This window comes from Netta rufina, assembly GCF_964035555.1.
Source record: "Netta rufina genome assembly, chromosome: 6".
Lineage (NCBI taxonomy): Eukaryota > Metazoa > Chordata > Aves > Anseriformes > Anatidae > Netta > Netta rufina.
Window position 1 is genome coordinate 11,588,382 of NC_140129.1, and position 21,365 is coordinate 11,609,746.

General features: G+C 42.6%; 1 protein-coding gene across 38 annotated transcripts in view; it reads right to left on the bottom strand.

Annotated features, from left to right (window-relative positions):
• The window catches only part of HDAC4 (histone deacetylase 4), a 234,312-nt gene that overhangs the window by 67,227 nt on the left and 145,720 nt on the right, over positions 1–21,365 (bottom strand). For 36 of the 38 annotated variants that reach the window (XM_084288680.1, XM_084288701.1, XM_084288688.1 and 33 more), the window contains 5 exons: positions 12,950–13,081; positions 10,227–10,339; positions 5,268–5,384; positions 4,983–5,181; positions 1,041–1,270 (listed from right to left, as the gene is read on the bottom strand). In XM_084288680.1, coding sequence (XP_084144806.1) covers positions 1,041–1,270; positions 4,983–5,181; positions 5,268–5,384; positions 10,227–10,339; positions 12,950–13,081 — 791 coding nt within the window. The remainder of the gene's footprint in view (positions 1–1,040; positions 1,271–4,982; positions 5,182–5,267; positions 5,385–10,226; positions 10,340–12,949; positions 13,082–21,365) is intronic. The other 2 variants (XM_084288676.1, XM_084288675.1) reach the window with 1 other exon arrangement.

The window sequence follows — 21,365 nt, forward strand, 5'->3', positions numbered from 1 at the left end:
CCATTAACAGACTTTGCCTTCTGAAATCCTGGGACAAAACCTCATCTGGGGTCAAATGCAACAGCTCCATCCATGCCGCTTGTGATCTGATCTCTCGCCCTTAAAGGGTGAGTGTTACCTTCTGACGGGCTAGAACATCAGGAGAGTTTTATCTTGTTTAATGCATGCTCAAGCAATCACCTCCAAGCAGCTCTGTTTCAATTTCAGCAATAATATTGGGATGCCCAAGCAGATCTTTTTGGCTGCCCAGCAATTGCAAAACCTGCGCGCTGACCAACAGTGTTCTCCAATGTTCACCTAAGTTCTCCAAGTGATTTACAGAAAACGAGTTAATAAACATAGTGCTTTCTTTCTTCAAAGCAATTTTTGAATCGTTATCTAATTAATCTTCAAAACAACCTCTGCAGGATGCACAGCAATACTGTCCTCATTTTTAGGAGAAGAAATGGATCGAAACCTGTAATGCTTTACACAGAGGCACAGTTCAAAGAATCCGGACTGGAGATGGGAACAGCTTTTCTCTTTCCAAAGGTAACTTCAATGAAAAATGTCTCAGTATATCTGAATATCGTCACTTTCAGTTATTTTCTAGCATTATGCCTGGAATCCCTCATCTTTTCTCTCTCAAATTCATATTACTGATTTTTCTCCCGTTCAAAGTGACCATATACACAATAGGTATTTTGCCCATACTCCCTGACAGCATTTTATACTCTCTGCTACAAAACTGACACGGATCCAGATGTGGATGAATGGAAGCAATGGCAACTTCTTAAGCATTACTGGAAAGCCAGAAGTTTGAATTGTTCTGCCTTTCCAATACCTGCAACAGCGGCATTGATCCCCGCCGTGGTGATGCACGTAGCCCATCCTTGCTGACAAATTTCTCAAAATCATGAAAAAGAGGCTCGAGGATGAAGACCAATCAGTTATAGAGTCAGAGACCACATACATTACAGCACAAGAAACTATGAAATGGCATCGGCTAAAAATGGTGCTGCCCTAATGAGGAAGGAGGACTTTAAAAGCATCGTGCCTACCTTGTTGATGTGCAGTTGCTGCTGCTGGAACTGCTGTTTGTGTTTCTCCAAGAACTGCTGGTGCTGCTGCTGGATCACTAACTGCTGGAGGGCCTGGGCGTTCTGGGGAAGGGGAGCAGACTGCGTGCGCCCCAGCGGGCGATGCTGCCGGAGTTTGTGTATTGAAGGGGAGACCCGTTCTCCACTAACCAGAGACTGTGCATGGAGGGGCAGTCCTGAAAGATACCAGTCTGAAGATAATATGGAGGAAAAAACAGCAGAGAAGAAAAAAAGGAAGAAGAAAGGAAGGGAGAAAACGACTGTTGAGTAACACTGATGGTGACAATGATACATAACGCTAAAACCAGCCACCTCGCCATTACAGCTGAAGCATCCTTAAAAGAAAACAGATAACAATTAATGACCATTGGATGGAACAATACTTTCTATTTCTTTGTTTGCTTGTTTACTCAGAGATCTTATGGAATATTTCATTTCTTAAAGTCAACAATACCTTATGGACCCTTCCATCGCCCAGTGGATGACATGAATTAGATCACGGCGGTAGTTCTGAGGAGAAGCTCAAGTCTAATGGCTTGCCTTGGTACAGTGAGTGGGTTCATTTCTAGGACAGCACCAGCCTATACTGCTGCCCTGCAGCACCCTGCTGTTGTACCTTACAGGATGCTCACCAGACGTGCTGAAGGATGATGGTTGATGACGAAGCTGGTCCTCTCCTCTAGATCATGTAGGGAAGCATGGCTGCCCTTGGCTGTGCTATACCTACTCTGCAGAAATGACTAGGGATGAAAACTTCCATGTGATAGACCCCAACCATGTTTGGCTTAGATAAACATTAATGCCTTTCAGGAATATGAGAGCCACGAGGCTTCGTTATGTCTTGAGAAAGAAGATAAGTCAGAGGACAAGGTGTCAGAAAGATTTATTTCCACCACTGTCCTGTATAGTCATGCTAGCAACTTAACAAAAACATACAGGCTATTTTGGGATGACAGGCATTACTCATATGCCCTTGGCAGTTTGGGTCTCTTGGATGACTACCTTGTGAAATACCTATCTGAGCTCTGGTAAGGGCATGTCTGCAGGAACTGTCTTCTTTTTTTAGCTGTTCATGGGTAAGCCAGTTCTTGCTCTGCTCTCTGAAGACATACCTTCCTAGATATCTGGGATGAGCAGACATGCAACACAATGCCAAACCCAAGGGTGGAGGAGCTGAGGATAAGCCTTCGCCTTTCCAGTTACACCTTGGGACAGAAAGTCATCGCTGGTGTGAACTGCTGTCTCCCTAATGTGGATAAGGCTGCACACACTTTTGGGGTAAAAGTACTCTTTTGCTTCACCTCAATGTACAAAACACAGTAAAATCTGCTCAAGTGGTCAGTAACATTCAAAAATGAGACCCAATTCTAGGGCTGGGCAAGTTGTTTCTTCTCCCTTCCACTGTCTGGTCTTTAGTTGAATAATGAAAAGCTGCACAGCTGTCTGCAGCCAGCTGAATGCAGCAGCTCAGAAACACCTGAAGTTCCTGGCCCAGCCAGGACCTTGCCTCCTTGTCCCACTAATTCACAGAACTGCCCTACATGGAGGAACTCAATTCGATTAAAAGCCTCTCTTCTTGGGGCAATTTAGTGAGTTTCTCCCAACCTTTGCTTTCCTGAAAAGAATCATGTAGAAGGGTATCTTATTTTATAAATATGTGTGTGTGCATACATACATACACAAATATACGTGTGCATGTGTATGAATATATGAATAATTTGGAAAGCTGTGGTCCATTTTCCTTACAGCACAGTTCAAATTAGAGAGCAGAGGGAGGGATCCTACATGCCTCTACAGGATATCTTTGAAGACTACTTGTCTCCAAGTGAATGGCCAAAGTCCCCCTGTGAAGGCTTTCCAGGGAGACACGTTCCTACTCTGTATTTATATGTTAATGTGAGAGATGTTATCCAGAGGAATCAGTCACAAGAGCTATGTGAGATGTAAGGAATTCTGCTCTAGCGTGGGACACGGTCACACTGCTTAGATTTTATAAACACTTTCTACTCAAGGTGAACCATTCATTGAGCTCCAGCTAAAATCCAGAAGCTAGCTCTGCAAAAACAGTCCCAAACTCACAAAATCAGCAAACATCTGTCCAGTAGGGACTCTTAGCTTCCCCAAACTCCCATGTCTAACTGCACTGAAACAGCATGCCATTGCGCTGGATCATTTTGTAGCAGTCAGGAGACTATCTCCAGAGCTGTAGGCTACCAACAGAATAATAATAAACTCCACTTTGCTTCCATGGAAATTATAAGTACTGACTGTAGTCTGGCAGCCAGTCCACTTAGGGATTTTGAGACCATGTGTTAGCTTGCTCTGGTTCGGTTGCTGCACCTGGAACGTGTGTTTCTTGTTGCTGCTTTGCTCTATAGTGAATATTTCTCCTAAGTGTTGGTTTGTAACAAGTTGTACTTGCTCTGAAAACACCACACGTAGCAGGTGGACTGGAAGGAATACACTTGGAAGCACACACAGTACGCTGTGAGCGGATGGGAGCTTTCAGAGAGGTGGAATAGGAGACAGAACAGCACTCCCTACGTGTGCTTTAAAGCAAACGCCAGCATGAGCAGAGAAAAAGGTTTTGGTGGTATGATAAGAGAGGAAATCTTCCCCAGTGACTCTTCATCAATAGTCCTTGGGCAAAGGGCAACTGGTGAGGAGACACATCGTGACTGAGCAACCTCATCACTCCACGACCACCATGACAGAAGAAGGCAATAGGAAACTTCATAAAGGTTCGTGGAATCTGTACAAACCACTCTCTAAAGGCTCTGAGAGTGCGGGTTAAACACCATACTTCCATGCTTCAGATTCCCCATATGTACTTGTTTATAAGCTTAACACAACCCCACATATATTCCTGGAATTTGAATGTAAAATCAGACATGAGCCAAACCAGACAGCAGTGCTGTAAAGTTTCAGCAATCAGCATCTCTGAGGAACTTCACAGAATCATGGAATGCTTTGGGCTGGAAGGGACCTTAAAGATCATGGAGTCAGCACCCTTGCAACACCTCCCACCAGCCCAGGCTGCCCCCAGCCCCATCCAGCCTGGCCTTGGGCACTGCCAGGGATGGGGCAGCCACAGCTCCTCTGGGCAGCCTGGGCCAGGGCCTCACCACCTGAAAAAAATCTATTAGAAATGGAATGAAAGAAATAAAAATCAACATATCTGTAATTTACACAGACCATCCTTTGTCCCAGTACTACACAATGTGAAACAGAAACGCATCCTACTGGGGAATAGTGCTTTGAATCAGCCCTATTTATAGCACTACGCCTTCCCACAGGTACTTAATTCTGAAAACATGACACAGGGAGTGATTCAAAGCAATTAACATACTGCAAATGTAACATATACAAACAAATACAATCTGTTTGAATGCAGCTGATTTTGCCATGTTTTTTTGCCGTTTATAATAATGATGAAAAGCCAGTATTTTAATCTGTGATTTTGCAAATGTGTGCCTCTGTTATACATGGAATAGCAACCACGAGTGATAAACAGGATGGGTAATCACAAGACACAACATTTTTGTTGTCACTTTCATCTACAGTGGTTAGAGCTCCAACAGTATAGTTTTAAGTTGTTACCTCCATAAGCAAAGCATAAATTTGCAGGTAGTACTATCTACTATCACTTCACCAAAATGACAAGGCAGCTTCCTCCTACTTCTGGATGATGTGATCAACCTCTGATTTTGCAAATGTTGCAACCACCCAACATGTCAATGAACAAACACCTCCTGCAAGTTCATATGTTAAACCTACAGAATGTATAGATAATGTGGTATCTCTTTTGTGCAAGAGATAGATAAAGACAGTGGATGCCACTTGCTCTCCTTCCCCTGCTGGGATTGCATATCAGGCTTTGTGCATTATCAACCGTGTGCTCACCTGTGACTAAGGGAGTTTGTGCAGTTGGCTGTTCCAGTAAGACCATGTGTTGCAGAAGAGGGTTATGTGCGGTTCCCCCATCTCTTTCCAACGTTGTAGTGCTCAGGTAGGGAGTGAGGTGGGTGCCAGGAAATAACGAGATCCGCTGCTGTAAGGTCGGGATAGTAAGTCTCTCAGCATCCTGCTGTGCTGATCCTCCCTGCAAATGCACAGGTGATGTCACGGTGGGTTAAGGGATAAATCAGTGCAAGCAACAATTTATGGACTGCGTTCCCCATCACTTACGCTGGAAGGGCCAGTTGCAGGCAGTCCGAGCGTGATGTTGGGCAAAGAAGGAGATGTGTAGAGCGGAAGCTGTGTTACCGAGCCTTCACGATTCACAAGTCTGTGAGCCAGGCTGGTCTGGAAACAAAATGGAGAACATTGTCCCAGTGAGACAGCATCTGCAGATTGGAGGGGGGACACCTTATGCTGGTTGTAACAACACATCAGAAACGTAAAGAGTGGGAAACTTCACTTCTGACACTGGAAATATGGAAGGAGGGAGGTGAGCTGTGCTTCGGATCCAGCCTACGTGCGTGCAGATGAGATTCATCTGCAGAGCTGCCCTGAGCACCGCTGCTGTGACCGCAGAGCCCTCTGATTTCTCACCGCCTCACGCAGCGGTGACAAGGCCAGGCTAAACAACACAGGGACGGTCTTGCTCTGCAGCTGCCGCCAGCATCGCTGTCCTGCTGAGAGACCTTTCACTCCTTATTGGATCTCGCTTGGAGATTAAAGATCACCTGTGCGCCCTCACCAGTGCTCTGCTTCCGCTCAGTCTTCATGCAAAAAGCTTTTGCAAAGATTTAACAGCTTACTTGTCCTGCTAAAGCGTTTGCCCTTTTAAAGCTAAAACAGATTACCTTAGAAAAAAGAGAAGAGGCATTACGATGGCTGTTGTTTTCTTTAGCAAATCGCAGACAATTTATGCTATTTACTAGTGTGCTTTACCTTAAATCAGACTTCAAAATTTCATCAAAAACCGTTAAGGTTGCACTTATGTAGCTATTTCCTGATTTTCAGGATGAAATGTGAGATTTACTGAATTACCTTATGGCCATTTAAAGGAGGAACACTTAAGTAAAAATACCTAAGTTTAAAATGAGATTGATTTGAAATACTTGGTAGAAAGCCCATTATAAAAATTACATTAATTTAAACTGCCTGATTTTTCTGTTAAGAAACAAGCGTTCTGATCGCACCGAATTCTCACCGGTAGGTGATTTTCCAACTTAAATAAAATAGCATTTAGATTTCAGAAAGACTTCCTACAGAATTTTACACTTTTAACTCAGGTGCTAATGTGGAAAAAAAAAGGGACAATGATTAACGCAGTATTATACTATGGCACAATGTGTATTGGTGTAACAGAGATCTGAGTAATGGCTTTATACTTTTCAGACCTAAATTCATAGTCCTGTAAGACTTTGCAGGTTATTTCCTTGGCTGCAGAACTGGGTGGATCACTTCTGGGTAACAAAAACCTCATTTTCTCCCTCAAAGACTGTAGGGTGAAACTTGGTGCGTAACACCACTACAGCAACCACTTGGGGGGAAAAAGCACTGCTATGAGAACAATTATCGAAAAACAAAGAATCTATACATGACAAACTTCAGAAGCAACCCTGCCTCCTTGATTTACAGAAATGTAAGCAGGCCAGCTTTAACAGGGCACCCCAGCGCTGCTACCTGGGGCTAGTGCTGCCTGTGCAAGAAAAGCAAAGCCTCCCACGACTGTGTTTGTCACCTTTGTCAGACACGGGGCTGTGCTTTCAAACGTGCTCTTTGATGTGCCACGAACCTGCTGCTCATTCTCCCAGTGTCCAACCACATCTAAATTCCATAATTCAGCAAAGTCACTTAGTTTTCATACGACACTACGCAAAATTTCATCTGTAGAGTGATTTTTTTTATTTCCCTTTGTCTTCTTGTGCCTTCATTAATGTCAGTCAAGCTTATTGGAAATATATTAAAGAGTAAATCTGTTTTTAAGATCTCAGTTCAAAATTTGCTGCCACAAAGGAGGAAATTGGAAAAGAGCATTTTGCTGTTGAATGCTACCTGCTAAGGGCATATGATTGTGCATACCCACACACTTCTTTTTCCAAGTAATTTTGAACACCACTGGCAATTTTGCTTTAATTTAAGTAATACAAAATGTTAGCATGCCACATTGAGAGTAAGATAGTTATTGCCAGCAGAGTAATGAAATATTCTACTGATATCATAAACGAAACAAAACGACATCAATTTTCTCTTTGAACAATCAATACAGTGTAGTTGTGCCTCAAACTATCTCCTGGGGATTTGTTTTAAAAACAATGAGGAGAAAAGTACAGCAGCTTGACATTATCAGCATATGATATTTAGCAGCATTATCATCACTTTAAATATACAGATCCCATCTATGGGTTATACACAAACATTTTTAGAATTGCACAGAAGAGAACAATTTCAGCATGTACAATTTCTGTCTGTAATCGAGTACTTTTTATAGGCTTGTATCAGCTACAATGGCAATGAATATCATGTACCTTTCCAAGACAGAAAAAAAAAAAAACTTTAGATTGAAAAACACTACTTAAAAATAGATGTTGCCTATTTTAAAGGAGGCAGAGAGCTCTAGTCTTTCCACACTGAAGGCAAGCACTTAAACTTGAATAATGAAGTACCGTGCTCCAACATATCTGAAATGGTTTGGAGCCGACCTAGCAAACTAACAAGCAGAGACATATTTCTCATTTAAAATTAGAAAATAAAGCTAACCATGAAATACTTAAAGTTGGCAACGTTATTTTTTCATAAACATTTAAATATATACAATATGCAAAATTGGGAAAATGATAAAAGCCTGGTCAACTGGTATCAAAGAAATTTTAAACACCTGGGCTACAAGGTAACACTTCTTATACTAAAGAAGATTTCAAAGAAACCAAAATCCTGCCATGCCAAGCTTCTCCCAAATAAACCTCTCTAGGCAAATGGATCAGCTAGTATCACACAACACGAGGTGCATAGCCATTTCCCCCAGAACTATTGCAAAGGACTAGAACATTTAGCTAAGCCATTCAGATGCTGGGAGGAGAACTATTTGTGCAATGGGATATCAATATTCTGCTTGCCATCACCTGGTGATGTACATTTTCTTCTATTTTGGAAATGATCCATCATACTTTATGCAGTCCTGCACATCTCTAAAATTAAAACTAAATCATTTGTATATTTTCCTAATTTTCAAAAAAATCATGAAAAGGTAAAAAAGCTTTATACATTCTTTTCAGGGAAATTACATTTTATTCCTCCTTTTTGTATTTTTTTTTTTGGAAATGATGCATCAAGTGTTGTTCTTTCTAAAACCTTAGATCAAGGAGCTTCCTTTTTGCATGCAGTGGCCTTACTGTGAGTTAGGCACTGCAGTACAGTTGAAAGAGGTAAAGGGAAGGTGGTTGTCTTTGACATTTTTGGTTTCAACTCCCAGTTATACATTTTGGCAGTACACGGATTTTCTTCCAAATTGTCTGCGCCCCTCATACCTAATCCTGACTTACAAAATTGCTGCATTTTTTTAATTATTATTTATTTATTAATTACTATATTAATTACTATATTAATTACTATATTAATTACTATATTAATATTATTTATTTATTAATTACTAGCAGTTGATCAAAACCATTTTCTTACAGTTTGTGTCCATTTTATTAGGTACTGGGGGTCTAGTCAGAGAAAATTAGCTCAACTTATTTATCTGAAAAATTAAATAGTTAAGGAGAATGCTACATCTTCATATACACCTTCAGGAGATGATACTGACTTGCAGGAACATTCCATTATGTTTATATCACAAGGAACTGTCAAATCTAAACAATTCCATCATTAGTGCTTGGAAGTTTGCCGTGCACAAAGTACAGGTAAGATTGACAGCTGCTAAGCGCTCGTCCTCCTGGGGCTAACAGGAACATACCTAAGACGTGCCCCCAGCTCAGCCAGGCTTCAGTTCTGCAATCCTGATAAACAACCCCACCCGTAACATCTTTTCCCAGATCTCCTCCAACTAACAGACAGTGTGCATCTCAAAAAAATCATCTCAAAAAAAACCACATCTCTTCAGAACAGCTTCAGTTCCCAGTGTCAGGCAGAGATTCTAACTTACACTGTTTCAATCCTTACAATAATTGACTTTAATCCTTTAAGGTCTACGATAGATGGATGGAGTTCTGTGTTGGGTAAGTTGGCAGGGGAGAGGGTGGAGTATTAATGCAGGGAATATGCCTACATGCTACGCTACATTAGAAATAAAAATAAAGTGAAAACCCGTACAAACCTAGAAAGTGAAAAGGGCCTACATTTCTCCTGTAAGAAGTTCTTTTCAATCCTGAATGACAATTTGGGGAAAACAAGCCCAAGCTTGTTTTTACAGTCCTGATGTTAAGACAGACACTATATTCATGGGAGGAACAGCTAACGGTAAGCTGGATAAAAGGAAACACACCGGTGACATGACACAGCCACCCTGGTCTTCTACACCTAAGGCTCTTAGTGGGAGCCAGTCAACATGGCCCACGCCCCAAAATCTGCCCTTAGAAAAAGGGGGGCTTCAGTAACCCTGAACACAGGAGCTGCTCTGTTGAATTAACCTGCTCTTTGTCCAGCCAGATACCCTGCCTTTGACACCCGCAGGAGAAGTCTCAAGTGATGGTGAGAGCTTATAGGTTTAAAAACTAGCACACAGTATCTGGCACCACACTTCCAAATCCCGAGTGGGGAGGAAAAGGTTAAATCTGTTTTCTCTAATCCAGTTCTGGTTTTGCCACACTTTTACTTAACCTATTGCAAACAAGAAGTTCAGCCTGTGTACGGTATAAGAGAACAAATGCCCCAAATTTTAAAATCCTTGTATTCGACCAGGAAATACTCTTGATGTTTTACAATGTCAAATCATTTTATTTTTACTCTCTGCTCACGGTAAAATCACTACAAGTTACCACAAGCAGCTTGAGAGCTGGCTCAAACTAGATTTAATAATCAGGTAATGCATCCTGTCTGCCCAGCTTGAGAGGTAAATTCCCCAAGCCCTCTCCAAGTCATGATCTGGGTTTTTTAGTGTGCTGCACACCGGTTTGTATGCCTAAATGCCTAGAACTCTGTGCAAACTGATTAGAAAGCCAAGTGTTAAACTTAGAGAAAGGAAGGGCTCTGTACCTCTGCTTGAATACTCGTGACTGATCCCGTAATTCCATTCTCGGCGCTTATGTTATTGGAGCTGTTGTTTGGAGAGCTGGGACCAGATCCAGGAGCACTGTTGCATGCAGAGTCTAAAACACATCCAAAACCAACTTTTAGCATTACAAGCAATCTCTGAGATGATATTTAGACAGATAACAACCCCTCAAGTTTTGTTTTGGAGGAAGGCAACCCTCCTCCCCATCTCCCTTTTACATCTTCACAGGGCTCTTAAGATACTGACAAACACACTTTCAAACAGCCTGTCCAAGTACCCACTTACCTGATTTATGTCTTCACCTCGTGGGGATTTCTCTTATACTATATTAATAACCTTAAATACAATTGGAAGATGATAAAAGACAAGGAAAGCTTACAGAGGCCAAACTGGAATATGTTGGATTGTCCTGTTTCATTTTTCTGGAGGGCTTCTCTAACCCCCTTTAGTCTATAATCCTCATGACTCCCTCTCACCACGAGTTGCTTTGAACATCCTGCTCGAATGACAAGGGAACCAGCTCACTGTGGACCTTCTCCCGTGCAGTCCTCAGGTGCATCTGGATTTACTGCAGGCACATGGCTGAGCCCTTACCCTGAGCTGGCATGAGAGCCGACCTCCACTTCCATGAAGAGGCACCAAGACTTTCCAGAGCAGGCCAGTGGGAGAGGCAAATTAAATCATTTTAAGAGTTTTAAAAGCTGCGTGAGTGACATGGGAATGGACAGTCATAGTCATGGCTGAGCACTTCTCACAAAAATTCAGGCAAAATGACACAGGGTCCAAGAGTGACTACTGTCAGGACACTGCCTTCTTTTTTGGTAGGTCTTCTCCACTCTTTCTCCAAGTGGGAGTAAAACACTTTCTCACTGGAAAGACCCAGTGCATAGTTAATGCCCCCAAATAATTCTGTTATCACCTGAACGCTCACAAAATCCTCTCAGCTTTGTATGTTTTATCAACACGCTCCCTGTGAACTCACTAACCAGAACCACAGAGTTGGCCGGCTTGAAATCAAAGCCTCCCCATTACTGAGGCAGAAATAACAACAAACAAAAGACAGCACACGAAATTGCAACAGCCAGAAAACTTCCCTCAGAAGGTCTCTCACCTGGCGCATGGCACAGCTTCCAGTGTTTCTCCTTTTGTTTTGGAAGGCAAATAACATTGTTTTTTTTTCATTCCTCCTTTCCAAGCACAGGATTTACCCAATGCCACAAGAATCTCCCAGCAGCTGCAATGGTTCAGGCTGCAGCACTCGCCTAACTGCTCTAGGACGCCCCAGTAGAAATAAAAGTCAATTGTTACAATTCCAGGGATTTTTTTTTTAAATCGTTTCTTTTGTGGCATTATTCTGTATATACTGTTTTGTTATTTTCATCATTGCAAGGACCTCCAAAGTACCACAGTTAAACAAATAAATAAATACATATTTGCCTTGCTTCCATTTACTGCCATTTATTGGCTTTGCATTTGGGGAGGTTTCTTGTAATCCTGCAATCAAGAAAACTCAGCAGTGAGTAAGACCCAACTGAGCACATAACACTGAACTTCTCCATGGAAAGCAACTTCAGGGAGTCTAAACATTTCGGAGGAATTTTCTGACTGCATGGAAAGCATGTGCTTTCCTTTGGTACCACATCCTTAACTCCAGGCTGCCTTCCTGAACCAGGTCCACGCTCAGTGAGAAGCAGCAGCTTCCACTGCCATTTCTGAAGGCATTGCTGGGATCAAGTGGTCAGACACTAGGGCCTGGTTTATCCTAAAAGCCACGTGACATAGAGCGGTACATGAGGAGTGAAGCAAATTCGATTTCCAGACCTGACATAAATTATGCATAGCTGTTGAAATCCATTTCCTCTGCAAACGGAGGGGCTCTGACACGGAGCAGTGCCTAGCTGCCCCCGGATGTCCCGAAGCCACCAGGCTCTCTAAGAGAGCTCACTCTGAGTTTGTGTGAATGATGACAGCACGCTTTCAAGAGGAGATCAAAGTCTGAGAAAGCAGTCATGTAGTGGTACTTACACAGAGGCATCCCTAGATGGTGCTAAGAATTAACTTTATGGTGATCTATACAGTCTAGTTTAATCTGATTCCTCCTTCCGAAATTTATTCCCAGAAGAATACTATTTTTCAACAAGAAACTGTCATATAAGTAGTCAAAAATACCAGCTACGTATATTAAATAAAAAAGCCCTTACATGTTTTAAAACTTCGACATAATTACTTAACAAGGAACTGTGGCAATCTGCCCAAAGCCTAAAACATACCAGGGCTGTAAAGCATTTACTACTGGAGGAAGACAGTTATGAGTTATGGCCTCCCCATGGATATCTGTAGAAGCACTTTTTGGAAATTTTATTTCTCTGCAACCTGTTGCTGAAGATCATAGAAATGCTCAGGAAAAAAATAGCACTCTGGTGGCATAACTGCATCTACACGTCTTAAAAGTAGCTCCAAAAGATGCTCATTGAGTTGGCAGTGCTGTCCCAGTAGATGGGTACCCAAAGACCTGTGCTGCTGCCACGCACCTGCATCAGAAGGTGAACTCCACCAACAGTATCAAGGTTTTTCCAACATTCAGAGGCACATAAGAAAGAGATCCCAACTGCAAAATTAACTAGATGCAGGAATTGTTTCTGGAAAGGGACTCTTCACTGAGCTTGTGGCTGGCAGCACAACTTCTGCTGCCTACCCAACCTACCTGTGACGTCCAGCGGGCGCTTCTTCAGAGCAGTAACCACCGGGCCATCTTTTCTGCGCAGGAGGGGGCTGCTCCGTCTCTCAGCAACTTTTTGCTTTAGTCTGGATCGTAATTTTAGGTTGGGTTCAGATGCTGAAAAAAAATAAAAATAAAAAAAGTAAAAAAGAGAGAGAAAAGCAAACAGCGTTTGAGTTAATATCATTTCAGTAGATTTTTTACTCAATGCAAAGACTGAATTACAGTTCATCATTTGCAAAAGCCTAAACAAAATTAGTCATTCGATACCATATATTTGGAACAAAGACTTCTAAATATAATGAAAAGGTTCCAGCCTATATATTATCTGAATTCACTGATAATGAAAGTCAGTGACATTTAAATTAAAAATAATAATCATCCTGCCATGTTGTCTCTAATGACTGTGAACTCGTTTGGGCTGGATCAGAGAGCACCACTCACACTCCCCAGTTTCCTGCCACTGCCCATCTTTCTTCCAAGCCAGTGGGAGAACCTAACTTACGAGATCTAAAAATCAATACAGGAATCGGTGAGATAGCTGAGATGCTGCTGCTTGGTCAGCACGGAGCATCGCTGTGGGGCCGGGATGCTATCTGCGATGTGTTGCTGAAATGGGCAGCCCCACACCCTGGGAGTCATCTGACCACAGCGTGAGCTGGCTCAGGGAGGCACACCAGAAAAAACATGGGGGAAAAAAAAAATAATAAAATAAAACAACAAAAAAGCAACACAAATCAAACCACACAACAACAAAAAAAAAAAAAAAGGTGAATGTTTTCTCATTGGTTCAGCTCCCTGGAGCACCTCGCCTTGGGTCTGATGAGCATCAGCGTCAACTCAGGCAAAAGGGCATGGGAGTGTGGGCAATGCTAAAGCCAAGGCCAGGGCGGAGAAGGTTTGTTTATTTGGGGAGATACTTGGTTACATCATCACAGCCACAAAATTAAACCGTATCTAAAAACACATCAAATACTTCAAAAAGTCTGGGCTGCCAAAAGTAGGTGTGCATCTATTTCCTGAGACCACAGCCTGACTTGCTTTGTGTACACCATACAGCTGAAATATCCTCTTAAATAGAAACTTCTGCTGTACCCAAATCCTTAGATTTCATTTCTCCAAAAGTCAAAGCAGAACTCCTGGGATCCCCTAATATCTCTGGGTTAATGACAACTGGCAACGCTGAACACGTTCGCACTGCACAGCTTATCAAGTTTTTATAAAGGTAATGAAGCCTTAAGTCAGGATTCCTCCTGTGAGATGATTTTCCCTGTAAACTTTGTGATCTCCTGAGTATACATGAAATATCTGCTTTGGTGCTTGAGGGCTCCTGACAGTTATGAGATTTGTGAACTGGCCCAATCTTCTCCATTCCTCAATCTCTTAAAAACTCTGCAGCTTAATCCCTTTGAACCGGCAAATCCTGTGCTCTCACCATTAACTACCGATACACTCAGCTCTCTACACTCCAGGGCCAATAATCTACATTTCTTTAGAAGACTTAAAATGGGGTTTACAAACTGATTTGAATTAACTACGTCTGACTACAGATACATTTCCCCGCAGTTGGCTTTGACCACTAGGTCATGTAAAAGATCAAGACCAATCATGTTAATTGCAGGGCTCAAAAATCAGAAGCTGATGAATCCATGATCAAATGCTTAAAGTTAAGCCATCAAAACAGTTCTTTGATGAAACTTTTGGAAGGGGAAAAAAAAAAGAGCTTTTCATTACTGTTTTGGACAGAAAAATGCCAGCAAGAGATAAAGGAGGCACTAAAAAAAGTGTCAGACTCATCAAGATGATGCTTAAAATGCAGTATGAAGTGCATTAGCAAAGGGAAGAATCATCTTATAGGACATTTACATATAAAATGGCAGGGGGCTGAATGTAAATCTGTCGTTTGCTTGGAGGACAAAATTAGCAGAGTGGACGAGATAAAATACAAGCATATACTCTGACTAGCTCCTTTATGAAATTCTCTTCAAAACAGCAGTTGCCTTAATATTTTTAAAGCAGTCTCTGGGCATGAGAACATTCAGTACCTCAGGCTGCATGCTTTAATTTATTTTTTAAAATTTTTGCAAGTCTTAAGTTTTTGTAACCATCTAGAAGCTCCGGTCAAGATCTTAAAGAATAAATGGGAATGTGTCACAGATAGATACCGATCTGTTCAATTTTAGATACGTTCGCACTGCCAACCAGCAAATGAAATACAAGCCTATGCCACAGCTGTTGAAAGGATCTGTCTTCTGACAAAGAAAAACATGACAATATAAATTGTACTTCAGTGCAAATTTCATTCATATGCAATTTATATCCTGCATGGCGTTCATCTGATGTATGGTTTCTGTTGGGAACAGACAAGTAATTGTATGGCTTTCAAGCACAGGGAATGAACTGACTGCAAACACCTTAAAAATCATCAGGAAGGACTGATCTGGGGATCACAGATTACCTAGCACTACCAGATATGTGGTATCCCCATACATACAGCCACAACAAAAAGTCCTTCCATGTAACAGGAAGGGAATGAACATAGAGAATCACAAACTTAAAAGAGAAATCAGCTCAAGAAGTAGTTAGGGCCAAAGAGGGATATGATAATTTTCCAGACAGAAGTATTTTCAGGCAAAGTATTCTGTATACTCCTCCTTCGCTTCCCCAGCTGGAGGATCCAGTTCTGAAACACCAAAATGTCTATTTAAAGAACTACACATTACACACCCTGTCTTTGTCCTGTGATAGAACTGCAAGTTTTTCCCCCAAATATGATCCCAAATCTAATGTGTCATCAAGACCTCAGAGAGCGTAATCCCTACATGCCTCTAATATGGCGTTATCTAATCCAAAGGAAGGGAATTAAACCGCAGCACCAGCAGTGCAGAACAGCCACAAGTTCAAAGAATTTCCATATATCATATTCCATAATAAAATACTTAAGTTTTCAGTACAGGCCTTTCCGAAACTCAGAACAATAATTTCAGCTTATTCATATGCTTTTTAAACTACTAAATAATAAAAAAAAAATGTTTTTAAACTGAAAAGAGCTGACCTTCAAAAGAATAAAGCATGGATTTGAGCAACACAGCTATCAATGCCAGATAGTCAACACAAGTTCAATTTCCTCTGAGGCACACCAATTCCACTAAAAACCTCTCGATACTCATCCTGTCAGGCCACATGTACAGACAAAGTGTTGCTCCCCATGCCTGCTATCTAGAGTAATTTTGAGAACTGTAAACTGAAATATAAAACTTGCTGGTCTTCTACATCTTAAGGTGGAGAAGTCTTTCAAACAAACACTGTGAATTTATTAAAAAATCAGTTTGATTCCTGTTTAGCAAAGTAATGAAGCTCAAGCCCAAGTCTGAGTCAGCTTCAGCAAAGCCTGTGGGATTTCTTAAGCAGTGACATACTTAATTTGGCCTATAATAAGGATTTATTCAAAGAATATTTTGTTTTTCTCCAAGTGAGTAAATTAATAACTAGAACATAAGCCAAAAGCTTCCCTAGTTTTCACAGGCTCAAACCCAAGATACCCCTCTTTTACTTCATTTATTGCAGCAGGACCCATGTAATCCAATTCTTCAACATTTATGTCATTCTCATTGTTTTCTTCCTGGAACTGCATCCACTAAGCCGCTGAACTAATCTGACATTAAGTCTGTGCAAGTTAAAAACACAAAATCCTGAACAGAGTTTGTCCTGTTCCCATTACCCATCCACATCTACGAAAAAAAAAAAAAAAAAGCAAACAATGCACCATGAAAACTCTAATTCCAGTCTTTCTGTATCTTCATTTTGGGAGCTAGAGACCGAGAAAGGCTCTTATGCTTTTGTAATTATGTTTTTTTTTTTAGATTGCATACTAAGCCACACCAGCCAGGGGAAGACCAACACAATTACCTTGTCACTTTCCTAGAGTCTGGGTCACCCCATGACTAAATAAAGGAGAGGAAGAGAGAAGCCTGTCTACAGCAGGCCTTTTGCATAAACCAGAATTTTAATAAAGAAAAATTATCTTTTGTTTCAGCAAGAGAGACCACAGGCTCTGCAATTTAGCATTTGCTTCCTGCTGTGTGACCTTCCTCCCCTGCTTGGCTATTTCTCCACGTGCTCATCGTGGACTCTCTCCTCCAAAAATACTGGATCCTGGCCTAGCTAGTCAGGAGGAGAAGAATATGGTCCTTGACAAATGTACCCAGGGGAGACAGGTACAACAGGGCACAAATAGCAGCTGAAAATCCCCAAACTGGAAAGGAAAATGAAAATAAGACCTAGTCTTCTGCAGAACAAACTCCATGTCTATGTGCTAGGTACCATGACAGATAGCATGACCTGCAGTAATACATCTTGGAACACAGATGCAACATTAGGAAGGGCTAGATAAATGGTATTTGCTGGGTTTTCTTTCTTTTTCACCTAACTCTGTGCTGGCATGAGCACTGTTTAAGAGCTCTGTGGAAAGGCTATTTTGTGTATTTACGGAAGACCGTGTCCTTAAAATGAAAACTTATTAAAGGCTAATACTTGGCATTTTTCATGCTCAAGTTTAGTAGTCTCAGCATCTAAGCAGCAGAAAGGAGGTTTTAACACCCATTAAACCGAGCACACAATGTTCACACTTTTTACAGCTTCGCTATCATTTGCTTGCCTGACTACAGAAACACCCAAAATGGCAGCGTAACTGAGCACCACTAAGGTTTCCACTGTGAATAGCCAAAACTGGACTAGAAAAACAAACACGTGGAAATGCCACATCTTGTCTCTGCATTTAGACTTGGAAAGAAGGACAGCAACTATGCAGTCTTCAAAGTATTATCCGTGAAGAAAGACAGGAGATGTGGAAGGGGATAAAGAATGGAAAGAGAGGAGAGAATGAAGCCCTCCAAATGAGTTTCTCCAGTGAGGTGTTTAAAACATCACTGAGCTCTGCAGAGGGGAAAGAGAAGAAGTTGGAGTTCCTGTCCAGCCCAGGAAAGCTGCAGTGCCTGCAGCAGACGGGGCTATGAGCTGCCTCGGGGCCAGGGCATGGAGCAGCGCCACAAACCAGGGGGATCGCAGAGAGTGACCCATGGCGGCCACAGCTTTTGGGGGTCATCTCCCCACATGTATTTCTCCCCCAAATAGCCCTGCAGACATTTTAAACTCAAGAACTACACTGAATTTAACTAAAATGTGATGTATTAATATATAAAAGCCCAAGGTGGGACAAAGCATGCAGTATTGCCCCTGCCACCCAACACGGGTGGCTCTAGGCCCAAGCCGGTGCTTGTCCTTGAGCTGGGACCTGCTCTGCACACCCGTGCTCTGGGTTTCAGCTCAGAGAAATCACTCAAAGGTACCACTCCAGGTGCTGTTCATGCAATGCTTGTGGTCAAAGCCGTCCCACAGAGGACAGGCACGTGGCCGTCATGCCTCGGCACACACTCCGGGCTCAGGTTTGCTGCTCCTTCCTGCTACAGGCCATGTCCCAAAGGCCAAGTCACTCAGCTCTAGCCAGAACAAACCTGGTCACATAAATATATTTCCTCCAGAAGCATTTCCACTGAAAGTCCCTGCTTTACCCCTTCAGATCCCCAGCACTCATGCAAGAAGTGCACCTGAGATGTTTTAGCAGAGCTCCTGAGGGGGCAGTTGCTCCTTTTGCATCTTGGCAAAGCTCAGCGCTGCCCATGGAGCACCACAGCTGCCACAGGCCCCAAGGAAAGAGAGAGGGGCGATGAATTCCCTGGCATGCTTTTAGACGTGGCTGTCAAAAGAAACAGAGGGAATAAAGAAAGCATTTGCTGCTCCTCCAGCTGCGCTTCGGTTTGTTCTGGTCTCTGAAATGTCAATGGTCTGGTCTGAAGAGCTATTGTGTAGCATCACGGTAATAAGTGATTTTTGTCTTTATTAAGTTATTTTTGGATTAAAGAGACTGACGTGCTCCACTTGGAGCAGGAAACGATATTTATAACAATACAGACTTCTCATGCAGGTCAATGCCTCTGCTCTGCAGAGCGGGCCCCGGGGCAGCGCGTGGGTCTGCAGAGTCAGCGAGCCGCCCAGGAGCGCCGGGCCTCCGACCACGTCACCCGGGGGACAACGTGGGTGGGAAAGCAAGGATGCTCTCAAACTTGAGTGACACCCCATGCTGTACAGAGCAAAAAGATTTTCTCTAAATTATACTCCCACACGACACCGGGATTTCAGCCTACTCTATTTTCCTCTAAACAATCTTTGTCATAAAACAAACCACTTAAAACATTCCAATAATCGGAACCAACTCGGAGAGGTATTGTGCCTTTCTTGATAAATGCAAGATTTAATTATTGACAAATCCTTTCATTTTTCCCTTTTGCTTCTTTTAATCACAAGTTCAGAGCAATTTTACCTGCTTAGCTGCAAACACTACTCAAACAACCCTGTGCTGCTGCAACTCTGCAAGGAAATCAACAGCATCTCAGGATGCTGGATGCTTTCCTCCCTTAGGTTCCTCTCCTTTGCATGGAAACAGAAGGGCACTAGCAAACAAGAGATGGTTATTTCCAGCGTGTGGGCTCCCCACCATGAGGCTACCAGCACACACTGGGCAGGAGCCTGTGAGCAAAAGAGCATTTCTTTTTGGTGCCTGAAAGCTGAAGTGGTTGCTGGGATCATCAGCACGGACAAAGCATTTGTCAGATTCCCTCTGCAGTAGGTCCCAAACACTGATGAAATTCAGGAAAATGACTGGCCATCATGGCTCTCCCACCAGCACATGCACCAGTCTGCCCCTCTGTGCTAGCTATAGGGAAGCATGAGGAGCAGTTTCCACTTTGCTGCATCACTTTACTCCTTGAGGGAAGTCGCTGCAGCAAAGGAGCGCACAAGCCACGGTTTAATGATGCTGAGCTAAAAACTTCTCCTTGGAGCTTTCCTGACAGTTCTTAACCGAGTGGGCTGTGAAGGTTAAGGACAGCTTGCTTTTACCACAAGCCCCAAGACGCAGTACTTGACCTATTACCAGTCCTCCTTTGTCTGTCACGACTTGAGTAGAAGGCAAGAGACATTGCTGGGAATGGAGGTTTTTGGGTAGCAAGCTTGTTTTTTCCTGGTCCCCAGAGAAAAGTAGTTGAAAGAGGAGTCTATGACACTTTCTAGTTGTCATTTCTCCCCAAGTACATACCACACGCATGCACATGCTCATTTTCTATCTAGCCAGGAAATTCAGGGACAGATACTTGCCAAAGATGTCTTTGTAAGCTCCCAGTCTGGCATTAAATTCAGACTAGCTTTGGAAATAGTGGAAATTCACACCCTGAGATGCTATCCCACGGTTCTGCAGTGAAAACATATTTGGGACCACAGGAATCCTTGCCTCCTTAAAATCTTCATGCCCATCAACGTCCTGATCTGCAGCCAGCTGTGACACTAGAGGTAAAAGAAAAGGCAGGACCCAGAGCCTGAAATGCTTCACAAAACAAGGGCAGTAGCTGCAGGAGCCCTAGGCCAAGTAGCCCCAGGAACTGAGCCAAATCCTCCAAACAAACAGCTGCCCCTCGCTCTTGATGGACGCAGGAGGTCTCCTTGTGGCCAATGAACCATGGTGGCTTGGCAAGCACCAAGGCATTGATAAGCACAAAGGGCAAAACGAAAAAGAGCACATTTTTGGTAACATCAGCTTCATCAAAAATCCTGACTTCCTTGACAGATTAAAGTCTGTCTGGAGAAGGGTTTGAAGACCAGCAGCTGGCTCAGGGCAAAAGAACCAAGCAGCAGAAAAGGCACAAATCTCTCCCACCTGGGTATGAGGAGGGCTGAAGGATGGTGGCTGTCTTGGGAACATTTGCTTTATCCAACAGCAGGAGCAAAAACACATCAAGATCTGAGCCTGCTTCACAGCCTGTATGGATGATTCCTACACATGCAGCCACATTTACACTTACAGCTCCAGAGAGCATCTTTTATGAGTGGTTCAAATAAATGGATTGTTTTCCTCACACTGGGGTCAGGTTTAAATAGAGATACACAGACAGGGAAATGTTTCCAGTTCATGCATCCCAGTGAGCTCAATGAGTGTTGGCCAGGCAATTCTAGCAGGTGCTGAGTTTGGCAAAACTACTGATTGCAATGACAACTAATTGAAAAGCCATGGCTTTCGTTAGAAATCCTGATTAACTGTCAAGTCCCAGTGAACGGCAGGAATCCTCACTCTCTCTCTTTGCAGGAGCAAGTAGGAAAGCTAGTGTCTGACAGGACATGGTCCAGCCCCACATAGGATGGTTAGAAACAAACAAACAACAAAACTTTTGCAATCAAGAGGAAAAGCATGTTAAAAAGTTAAACAGTCCTCTTCAGGCGTCTATGAATCATGATGATATGTTGGTCATTTCAGCATTCTAATTGAGAGCATATTTTACTAAAACCATTGATC